The following is a 12,130-nucleotide window of genomic DNA, read 5'->3' as shown; positions in this document are numbered from 1 at the left end:
TTTGCAGATTTCAGTTCTAAATCATCATCAAAGCTGAATATTTGGACATCAAGAGATGTGGTCCCAGGAAGGATCAACAGAGAGAGGTCCATCTGTCCTCTCTGGCTTGGGGAAGCCAAGCTCTGCCCACCTGGTTACAGGATGAGTCTCCCTCAAAATTCCAAGAAGTCGGACGGTTTTGCTACAACCTCTGTTAGGGGTTGGCAAACTAGGGCCCGCAGGCTGAATCCATTCCACTGCTTGATTTTGTAAATAAAGTTTTATTAGCACACAGCTACTCCCATTCATTGTCGTATTGTCTGTGTCTGCTTTGGAGCTATTAACAGCAGAGTTGAGCAGTTGCTCCAAGACTGTACGGTTCCCAAAGCTGAAAATATGAACTCCCTGGCCCCTTACAGAAAATGACCTCTGATCAACGGGATCACCCTTAATTGCCGATGGCAGGCGCCAGAGCCCAAGGATCTGGGTTTGAGTGTTGGGTGTATGACCTTGAGAAAGTCTATTCAGCTCCCCAAATTTCCATTCTCTCAGCCGTCAGTGGAGACACTAGCAGATTTTCCCTTAGAGGGTCATTGTGAGGTATAAACGGATCATTGCAAAGGGCTCAATTGATGGCAGGGTACACCCTCTGGGTCAAACTCAGGAAGGTGACTTGACATCTGCCTGAAGTCACCCAGTAAAGGGGAGAAATATCCTTAATCAGGTCCAAGCCCCAGCAATGCCTCTCTTGACAGGTGTAGACCCCAAGCCCTTTCTGGGGATAGAGACCTGCCCCACAGTGGTTACAGGCTTAGAGCAGGGACCAGCAAATCCCAGCCTGCTTGCTGCCTGTTTTTGCAAATAAAGTTTTATTGGCACACAACCATACCCCTTCATTTACCTACTGTCTACACGGCAGCTTTCACAATGCAAAGGCAGAGTTGAGTATTTGCATCAGACCCCATCTCACCACAAAGCCAAACATGTTTCCTATCTGGCCCTTTACAGAAAAAAATTGCCAACCCCTGGATTAGAGCATCAGATAGTCTTGGGTTTGAATCCTGACTCTATTCTTATAAACCTTGGATGCAACTTAAATTCTGGATGCCTCAGTCAGTACCAAGCTCATTTGGGTTATTCTGAGGATTTATTGCACTTCATTGGTCCCGAGAGACATATTATTTTCACATTTTGACACTTCTGAAATTGGAACGCAACAGCTTTTCCTCTCTTAGCGGTCTATAAGAATAACAGGGCATCTTATCACATCTTAGATATGGTAAAATAGGATAAATGAGATACCGTGTATTAAGCATTTAGCATGCATAGGGCACACGGTAAGTCCTGGGGATAGTTTAGCTACAATAAAATTTGTAAGCTGGCATTTCTGACCCATCTCCCTGGAAAGTCATATATCAAGGTTTTGGGTCCTCATGACAAAGCACCTAATGAGAGAAGCACAAGAGCCAGAATTTAAGAAGAAGAAGGAGGTACCAATGACAGCCTTGAAGGCACATCCCCAGGCGTCAAGGATCTTACCTCTTCGCCGTATCGTCGATAACTCACTTCGTACAGCACGATCAGACCGTTGGGTTCCTTGGGCTCCTGCCACATCAAGTGAACGACGTTGTTTTCAAAGATTTCGTGGGTCACGGGGCCAACAATATCATCTGCCTTGGCTGTAAGGAGCAGTGGTTAGAGGCAGCGACCCGATCCCCGGATCAAATCCCACCTCCACCACTTAGCAGCTGAGTGACCTTAAACTGGGTATGTAACTTTCTTGTGTTCCGTTTCCCTTATTGGAGAACGGACATATAAAGCTTGTCTCATGGGATTCTCTACATATTTATGTCTGTCTGTCTATCAGTCGATTGATCTATGTCACACCCTGTTGAAACGGAGCAGGGCCCTATGGTCTGTGTCCCCCATGTCCTCCGCCTGCCTTTTGTCTGTGGACAAACTTTAGCCAAAGAATAAGTTTAATCAGAGAAGGGAGAAAATGCAGAAACAAAGGAAAACAGTCAAAGGAGACCAAATAATAATAGTTTAGTCATTAAGCAAAGTCAAGGACCTTTAGTTCCTTCTCAAGGGCTATAGATAATATTCTGAGCCATGTCCTGTGAGCGGTCGTATAGATACTGAAACCCTCACCAGGTGGAGACGTTGACTACATGATGACCAGACTGTACCCATGACATCAGCCGCCACAATTCCGAGAATTGGCCTCAAAGAAATGGGAACAAACCAACCCTGGAACTAAAGACTAACCATACTTAAAACAATCAAGATGATGCTGGTCAGACCACTGATGACCAATTTCAAGATGACTGTCAGAGCTGCCTGTGCTGTTTCTGCATGCGGCCCCCTCCCTCCGCCTATAAAAGCTCTTGCCCACTGACTGCCATTGGGAGGGAGTTGGCCTCCGGACAAGTGTCTGCCCGCCCCTCACCCCCAGTTGCCAGCATCCAAAATAAAGCAAATTTTCCTTTCCACCAATCTTGCCTCTTTATTGGCTTTTGAGCAGCGAGCAGCCGGACCCCCACTTTCAGTTACACTGTTGGTTCTGTTTCTCTGGAGAACCCTAATACGCTATATACGTATTCCTTAATTTTACTTTATTTTTCTCATGGCTCGTGTGTACTTTCTAAAGTTTATATAATGGTTATGATGACTCATATAATTACAAAATAAGATAGGTTAACACGGATGGACCTTGAGGGCATCATGTTAAGTGAAATAAGCCAGACAGAGAAAGACGCATAGTGTATGATCTAACTTATATGCGGATGATAAAAAAGCTGGACTCATAGAAACAGAGAGTAGAATGGTGGTTCCCAGGGGCGGGGGGTGAGGGAAATGGGGGGATGGTGGTCAAAGGGTACAAACTCCCAGTGATAAGCTGAATAAGTTCTGACGATCTAACGTACAGCATGGTGATTATAGTTACTGATGCTGTATTATATACTTGAAAGCTGCTAAGAGAGTAGATCTTAAATGTTCTCACCACAAAAAAGAAATGGTAATTATGTGCCCTGATGGAGATGTTAGCTAACGCTACTGCGGTAATGCTTTTGCAATATGCAAGTGTAGCAAACCGACACATTGTACCCCTTAAATTTACACAATGTTATACATCAGTTACATCTCAATAAAGCTGGGGGAAATGAAAAATGATTAAGGCAAATAAGTTAAAGTCACATATATGCTGCCTAGAGGGTGGAAGGCTTTTCCTTGGTCAGCCTGGGTCTCTTGGCCCCACGATGTGAGCTGACCCACCTTCGGGCATGGTCCTGGCACTGACATATGCAGCCACACTGCACCTCTCCTCGGGGGAATCTTGGTTGCAAGCCTGCAGCTCAATGCGATAGCCAGTAAAGTGACGCAGGCCAGAGATGACCAGAGACTCCTTGTTCACCACTTTCTCGAATGGTCTGTGCTCCTCTGAGCTCGTAGGTGCGCTGGTTGAGGACGTATTGGGGAATTCCGGAATGGTGGGCACGGCCGCTGTCACATTCCCCACATCACCAAGGGCCCTGCGTTTCCTCGATGGCCTGTCAACGACAGTAGGACACACACGGTCAGGCAATCACCATCTTTTAAAAAATGCTGCCGGAGAGTAAAAGGCTTAAAACCAAAGACTGCGGTGCAGTGAGATTCCAGGGGGAGTGTGGATTACAATGTTAATTTCCAGGAATTACAACCCAGAGCAGTTTTCAAGATGCCCTCATAGGCATCATGTCAGGCAGGTGCACCCCAAGAGGGGAGTGGGGGGGGGGGAGGGCTCCAGGACCATCCATAGGAGACACACCAATATTCCCCTCCACATGCTTGATTTCAGATTATCATTTTGCAGGTTAATAGCCCAGCCAGGGTCAGTGTTAAAAATAAGATGCCAAAAGCGTGTAAGAGTCTAGCTTTTCAGGAAGCCCTGCCAAATGGTCCAAGCTACTTGACAACATCACCAGTTTAATCAGGAGAAATGCTTCTTCTGATCCTATGACCCTTTAGGACACCTGCATAATCTAAGTGATTATACTTCAATTCTTGGTAAAAGAATCTTATCACTCAGGTTGCTAATGGTAACTCAAAAAATGTCTATGCGATTGGCACATTTTCCCCCTTAAAAAGATATGTGAAGAAAAACGTTAATAGCCTAAAAAATATATAAATCCAAAAAAAAGGTATAAAGAAAATTTGAATTTACTCATTATTCTGCTGTCCGCTGTGTCCTTTGGGCAATTATTTTTATTATGTATGGGTATGATGCGGATCAAGCTAGTTTTATAATCCACTTTGCTCACTTGTATTAGAAGCATTCTCAAATATTTTCCTGAAAACATAATGTTTGAAGTAGGACAGAATTTACATTTTTTCTTTTTCAATGTAAAGGTTTTCCCTCCTTGTTATGAAAGTACCACGTGCTCATTGCAGAAAACCTGGAAAACTGTAGAACATTCCATTTAATACGTGAGCCATAATTTACTTAGTCATCCTCTTATTTTTTAATGTAAGCACATTCTTAATTTTTTGTTATTATAAATATTAATTTGATCATCATCTGATTGTCTTATTAGCTCCTAGAAGTAGATTCTGAGAAGAGCAATCACTAGGTTATGCCTCTTTACACGTATGGCTAAACTTCTATCCTCCAGACCCTTTGTATTGACTGTGGTCTCACCAGTAACGCATGAAACTACACATCAGGATAATCTCAGCAACGTTGAGGGTTAAAAGGAGTTTTTGTTTTGTTTTGATTTTTCTTTTTCAGATTTTCAACCCGAGGAAAGAAATTTTTTAAGCATTACTCTACTGCTTTATTTGCACGTCTGTGTACTGCTGAGTGTAAAGTCTTTTGTCCTTCATTGATTCTTTTGTGTTTCACTAAGGACTTGTCCACCCTTTGTCTATCCTTTCTATGAAGTTCTAGGGCCTTCCTCATTCCTATTCCTGAGCTGTTCATTCACAAAGGACATTAATCCTTTATCGATTCACCCTGGTTTGCTGTGTGCCAGTGAGTTTTCTTGAAATGATTTGAAACAATCTTTCACATTTATCTATGTAAGTTTATATCTCAGCAATTTAAATAATTTTTTTTCCTTTACAGGTAATTTTAGATGGGATTACTAAGGTTTTAGGGCAATCATGAAAGGGACCTTTCCCCTGATTTATGTTTTAATTGTTGCTAGTATATATCTACTGCATTTTTGTTTCTTTCTATTGTACCTACTTTCCCAAACTCTCATTCTAAGAGTTTCAGGGCTGATTTTCTTAGGTTTTCAAGGAACATACTTGAAAAAGCGTCAGCAAACTCTTCCCATACGTGCTAGAGAGTAAATATTTACGGTTTTGCGGGACATGTGATTTTTGCCACAACTATTCAACTTCCAATGGCTTTCAAGCCATGGCAGCTTGAAAACAGCCACTGACACAATGTAAACAAATGGGCGTGGCTACATTCCGATAAAACTCATTGACAAAAACAGGTAGTCTGCCTACCCTTGCACTAGAATACCTGAAAATATCAATGATTTTATTTCCCACAATCCATTCCTTACAATTCTAATTTCTGTATGACTCCATTGGCTAGATACCCAGAGAAATGTTCCTTAGTAATGATGAGATTGGCTTCCTTCCAAAGCTAACAGGAATAGTTTTAAGAAAGATGTTAGCTTGGCTGTTGGTTTCATCTAGGTAATATTTATCTTGTTGCAGAAGTTTTCTATTCCTAGTTTTATAAAAGGCCTCTCCCCCTCCCTTTCTCTAAATTAGTAATTTTTAATAAATGTTATTGAATGAGATTATTGTGATTTTCCTCACTGGACCTCTTAATGAATTCGATTCTATTAGCAGAATGCCTGATCTTGAACCATCCTTGCACTGTGAGATAAATGATATTGCCAGCACAGTGTTTTATTTAGGACATGTGGATCTAAAATCCCATATTAGCTGGTCCTGGGTTTTCTTTCAACATAGCATCTTTGTCAGGTTCTGCTAAGGGGTTCTATGTTAGTTTTATCAAATGAACTGGGAAGACTTTCCATAGATTTCTATGCTCTGGAAAAGTTTCTGTATTACAGAAAATAGTTGCTCTTTGAGAGTGTGAAAGAACTCAACTATAAAACTCTCCAAGCCTGGGGCCTTGTTTTTTTTTTTTTTTTTGAAGAAATTAATTGACACTTTTTTTTTAAGTCTTTTCCCAAGGTTATTAGGATATCTTTCTGCTTCTTCTTGAATTAGCTTGGACAAGTTACAATTTCTCACCTCTCTGAAAGTTTCAAATCTAATAGCTCATGATTATCCATAGACTTCAACATAGTAAAATCTTTGTCAGATTTCAGTTTTACATCACCTTCTCCTAGTTATTTGTGGGTATCTCCCTTTGATTACATTTACCACAAGTTAAGCTATATTGATTTTCCCCTCCCTTCCTAATACATTATATCTTACATTTTAAAGCTTTTTCTTAATTTACCATTTAAGTCTACTAATTTGCAACAAAGTCCAGCTTTGGCAATATTCTACAAGTGAAGGTATGTGATGTTCACGTCTCCGTTATTTTCCAAATGGTTTTTAATGAAAGTTTCCATTTCGACTTTTACCCAACAGAAGTCTAAGTGATCCACTTTTAATCACCAGGAAGTAGAGTTTTCTGTTCAATCTTTTGAAGTTTACCTTTAGTTTTTTTCGCGCTGTAGTCAGAAATCAAACCCTACTTCGGGAGTACTCACTAAGATTTTCTTTGTGGTCTTTTTGTGTGAAAAGACCAATGACATTCTTGAATGGAAACCAAAGCTATTAAACCAAAGATGCACGCATATTAGCAAGGTTCAGAACATTTCTGTACAAGCACAGACGGGCCTTCCAAATATGACAGAGACACTGGGGCCTCGTGAATAACCACTGAGAAGTTGATATTTGAACAAAGGGAAACATAAATGGTCTCAAACAGGCTAAATATGCATACACCCGAAGGATTATACCCAAAAAGACCACGTGGTCATGAAAGACACCCCCCCATGACAAAGCACCAACTGACTTCGCTCTCTCCCTACATACACAGCACTTTATTATCCCACAATCTCTCATTAGACCAGTGGTTCTCAACCAGGAGTGACTCTGCTCATGGTCCTACCACCAAGGGGACATTTGGCCCATCTGGAGACAGTTTTGGTTGTCACTATTTGGGGTATGGTGTGACACTGGCTTCAAAGCGGTAGAGACCAAGGATACTGCTCATTCTACAATACACAGGGCAGTCCCCACAGCTGAGAATGATCTGGCCCCAAATGGCAAAAGGTCTGACATTGATAAACTCTCGTCTGGATCAAGGCCTCAAATTTCTAGACCTTTCTTTACTACAGATTATATTCCTAATGACCACTAGAGGGCAGATCGGGGCCGCATACGGCCTAAAAATAAATAAATAAACCCTCTGCTGGAAGAATAAAGTCCCTCCGCATGGCCCCTACCCTGCCTTTCCAGTCTCTCCTGTTCTTCCCAAGAGTCCAGGATTCTTTCCACCGACTTGCCTTTCCCCAAGTCCTCTCTGCCTGTACTCTCCTCCAGGACACGCCCCCCGCTTAATTCTTTTTTTTTTTTTCTTTTCTTTTCTCTTTTTTTTTTAATATTGAAGCATAGTTGATTCTTTAAGACACACGTCAAAGGCGAGCATCCTTGACTATCCTCAATGGAATTGAGGGATTCAGCACACCTGTGCTCACTCACACGTGTCATCCCGCACTTGTCACCCCCAATAAAAATGTTCCGCTCCCAGATCAGCCTTCCCCACTACCTGCCGCTAAGTAGTTTCGATTCTGGGTGCCGGGCACAGTTCTGCACACGCGGTAGGCTAGCTAAATAAATGTGTAGTTAGTAAATGCACGGAGGAAAAAATGGGCGGCACCTAGGAGGTGCCCAGAAAGTACGCCCTCGATTCTATGTTTTAGTAAGAGCGTGTTAGTTAGGATTTCCCCCCCCACATTCACGCCCAGATCCCATTTCAGGGTGAAGGCACTTAACGTGTGAATTTGTGAAGCGCCTGGTCGCGGCAGAGCAGCGCGATGCATGCATCGAACCACAGAAGGCCCCTGGGGTCTCAAAGGGGCACAACATGCTTCCTGACCCGCTGGCCCACTGGCCCCGCGCTGTGCAGCCACCGCGGGCCACGCCTACGTCCCACAGGTGAGTCGTACCTAGTGTCCTCGGCAACAGGGCCTGAAGAGGATTTTCTGTGAAAACAAAACCAGCCGCTTTGAGGACAGCCCTGGACCATGGACCACTTGTTCCCATCACTTGAACCACACCTTCCCCAGCAGATGCGGAGAACACAGCCAGGGGCTGGGGGGGCAGGGGGGAAAGCAGAGAAAACAGCCCCCAGAGACCTGGTCATCTGGGGTTCCCATGGGATGTCCAACTTAACACCACTTTTAAACCTCACAACTGACTCAGCCATTATCCTAAAGTCTGGCAGCGTTTTAACAGGTAAAACAGTAACTTTCTCCAGGCCTGCGCTGTGCTATTTAGTGCTCTTTTGGACTCGGGGTCAGATAAGAATGCAAGAAAGAGAAAAGAAGAAATGTTATATATTGATGGTTCTGGGGAAACCTCTACCAGGAGCACTGCTGGGCCTTTGAAGAGATGCATTTTAGAATCTTGTTTTATCCTGATGTAAATTTGGAGGGCGGGGGTGTGTCGATATACTTTGGAAATGGCCAATTGTATTGGACATTTCTGAGTAGCCTTCTGGTGAAGTCCGTGGCGGGAGGGGGAGGTCAAGAGTGGAGAGGGAGGGGCAGCTGAAACCCCTCAGCACGCATTTGATTAAAAACCTGGGCAGACTCATTCATAAGCAAAAAACAAACAAACAAACAAAACCACAGGCTTTGGACCCCTAAAAAGGAGATGGCAAGGGCTTCAGTGGGTTACTGTACAAATTCATGAACTCATTAAGATGCAGTGCTACTGCCACCTAGTGGCCGGAGGCCAGAGATGCTGCTCAACATCCTACAACGCACAGATGGTCCCACCCCAGAGAATGATCTGGCTCCAAATGTCAATAGCGCCAAGGTTGAGAATCCCCATATGACTCGTATAATCTCACAATCCTAAAAAACAGGATCTACTTTTCTCTCCACTCTTCAGATGAATAAACTGAAGGCACCGAGAGAGGTAAAATAACCTGTGACCCACAGAAATTTGCATTCTACCTAAGCGGCTCTGCTTGCGGGAAAGGTAAAGAAGTATGAAAAAACAGAATCAAAAGAAAAAAAAAAAAAACAGAATCATTTTTAAGGCAAACCCTCTCTGTAGATCAGATGGACATCAGCAAGCAAGCCCCTTCACTCACTAAAGGAAAAATATTTAAATAGGGGAAGCTCCGGAGTTTTTTAAGAGGTCATGGAAAGTTCTGGAAGGATAAGAAGGTTACACAGATTTTAAAAAGAGAATGCACTGAGCTTGAGACTCAGCCACAAATCAAGCATGGGGCCGGGCAGGCACTTCTCGGTCATCTAATCTAATAATTGAATCTATCGATTATTGATTATTATCTATAATCATCTATTAGATAATAATCAATTGTTGGTAATCTAATGGAGATCGTTTCAGAACTCAGAATGAGACCAGAGGCTGGGATAAAGAGTTCATGAGACATCAGAAAGCAGTGTCTTGAGGGACTTCCCTGGTGGTCCAGTGGTAAAGAATCCATGTGCCGCAACTAAGACCCAACGCAGCCAAAAATAAATGAAAGAAAGAAAGCGAACGTTGAGTTTTTTTAAAACACCCCCCCGCCCCGCTCTGCCTTTTTTGGCGATTATTCACTCTTCCTGGTACGGTACTTGTTGAAATCGCAAGATCTCTCCCTCCCTCCAGGGAAGTGGCTCAGCGTGGACTCTGCCCACCCTCTGTGTCTGCACTTCACCTTGTTCCCTAAATAAGGACCCCAGACCCCAAGCCAATGACAAGTGCTGACCTGGGGATGAAAACCACGTTGTGCAGGTAATCTTCGAACGTTTTCCGGAACGAGGACTCCTCCAGCTCCTTGAGGATCTGAGAGTCGGTCTTCGGGCAGGAACAGCATTCACCGGCAGAGTCTTCGTACTCACTCTGATTGTGCTTCTGGGACCCCTCAGACTCGAACGGTGGAGACCAGGTCCGGGAGGGCAGCTTCAACCCTGGAGAAAGCCAGAGCAGGGCTCAAGTTCCACCCCCCCTACCCACATACATACACGCAGAGCAAAGGGGGCCTTCTCAGAGCGGCCGGGCACAGGGGACAGAGCTCGGGGCCAGGGTCTTGGTTCAAGTTCTCCTGGGAAAAATAAGATCTCTCACTGGAGGGTCCTGACAACTGAGAAGGCGCCTGTGGATGTGCAGCAGGAAAATGTCAGACACCACAACCCCATAGGGCTGGATGCTGAAGGTGACCAGGCATGTCCCTGCCCTCACAGAACCTACATTCCAGTGGACGAGGTACGTGGTGGTGGGAGGAATACACAATAAACTAATAAATACATATGCCATGGGTCCGATGGTGGGGTGAAAGGACAGAGGGTGTCTGGTGGGGGGGGGGGGAATGTCTCAGAGAAAGTGACCACTAAGCAGTCCCCAAGGAAGTAAAAGAATGAGCCATGCACATATCTTGATGTAAAGCAATTCAGACAGCAAAGAGCGAGTGCAAAGGCCCTGAGGTAGGAATTTCCTTGGCATGTCAGAAGACGCCAAGGACCCAGTGTAGCTGGAAGGGGATACGGGAGAGAATGATGGGAGGTAGCATTAGAAAAGGACTGGGGACCAAGTCACAGTTGAATGAATGAATCATCAATCAACCAGGTAACTATAAAGGGATAAGAGGGCAGAGCAGAACTCCAGTGGAATTCTAAGGGGTCAGACTTACAGACCCACTGTTTATACTGAGCAACCAAACTCTGCAGCACAAATGAAAGAATCTACAATTCGTTCAGGAAAACGGAAGTCAGAGCAGAGCAGCGGTTCTCACCGGGGCAGGGGTGATTCAGCGCTGCACCCCACCCCCCTCTGCAGGACAACGGGCACGGTCTGGTGACATTTTGGTGTTCGTCAGGGATGCCGCTCAACATCTTACCTGACACAAGACAGCCCCCACCTCAGAGAATTATCTGGCCCCAAATGTCAACAGTGATGGATGAAAGACATGAAAGGAAATTGGGGGAAGAACTTTTTCCAAGAAGCACAGAAAAGAGAATTTTTAAAAAAGGAAAAAAAAGAACAACTTCTCAAGGTCATGGTCTTAAAAATACCACACTGTTTTTTCAAGTGCCACAGCTGGTGTGTCCTGACCCCTGAGGTCCAGTCCTGGGGATGCCTGCTGCCTGTCACTTCTGGTACAGCCTGGAGGATGCAGGCTACTCCTTAAGGGCAAAAAGCATGCCCCTGATGCTGGGTGCCTACTCGTGTCTATTGAGCAAGGGAAATTCCATCTCTTCCTCTCCCTTTCAGTGGCTCTGCTAGACAATGAGTTCAAAGTATCTTCCTGTGAATGGTGAGTACCCACTCGGAAGCTTTGCAAAATCCTTAAAAAATACTTCTTCTTAACGTTTATTAATAGACATGGAATAACCTGTGTGGGTTAGCTGTTAGAGGGGCTATTGATGGCATTATGGATAAAAAAAAAAAAAAAAAAAACACTTCAGATTTCCTTAGTAAAAGGGGGGGTGGGTCCTGATTTTTTTCTGGGGAGGAAGGGACTTTTGATCAGGCATGGACATAGCTCCTGACACCTGTCACCCCTTCTGCATGACACTTGGTGCCCCATGGATTTTCTGTGACTATAAAGTATAGTGAGGTATCTAGGACAGTCAAATGCATAGAGACAAAGTAGAAAGGTGGGCACCAGAGGATGGGGAAGGGGGTGGGGAGTCAGTGTTTAATGGGGACAGAGTTTGCAGTTTGGGAAAATGAGAAAGTTCTGGAGATGATGGTGGGGATGGTTGCACAACAGTGTGAATGTATTTAATGCTGCTGAACTGTACACTTAAAAGTGGTTCATATGGTAAATTTTATGCTCTATATATTTCACAATAAAAAGCCGTATAGTTGATAAGACTGTACTGTATAAATGAAATAAACGATTCAATATCAGAGGAGAAGCTAAAAGTTCTCACCAAAAAAAGAGATA

The 12,130-nt window shown here is 44.0% G+C and overlaps 1 protein-coding gene across 4 annotated transcripts in view; it reads right to left on the bottom strand.

Annotated features, from left to right (window-relative positions):
- Window positions 1–12,130, bottom strand: part of INSR (insulin receptor) — a 134,762-nt gene that overhangs the window by 23,018 nt on the left and 99,614 nt on the right. For 2 of the 4 annotated variants that reach the window (XM_059918609.1, XM_059918608.1), the window contains exons 10-13: window positions 9,950–10,151; window positions 8,172–8,207; window positions 3,256–3,530; window positions 1,519–1,658 (exon numbers count right to left, since the gene is read on the bottom strand). In XM_059918609.1, the coding sequence (XP_059774592.1) occupies window positions 1,519–1,658; window positions 3,256–3,530; window positions 8,172–8,207; window positions 9,950–10,151 (653 nt within the window). The remainder of the gene's footprint in view (window positions 1–1,518; window positions 1,659–3,255; window positions 3,531–8,171; window positions 8,208–9,949; window positions 10,152–12,130) is intronic. The other 2 variants (XM_059918611.1, XM_059918610.1) reach the window with 1 other exon arrangement.

Source organism: Balaenoptera ricei, chromosome 3 (genome assembly GCF_028023285.1).
Source record: "Balaenoptera ricei isolate mBalRic1 chromosome 3, mBalRic1.hap2, whole genome shotgun sequence".
Classification (NCBI taxonomy): Eukaryota; Metazoa; Chordata; class Mammalia; order Artiodactyla; family Balaenopteridae; genus Balaenoptera; species Balaenoptera ricei.
Note: the sequence above shows the minus strand (reverse complement) of the source record. Positions and strands in the feature narration are given on the sequence as shown.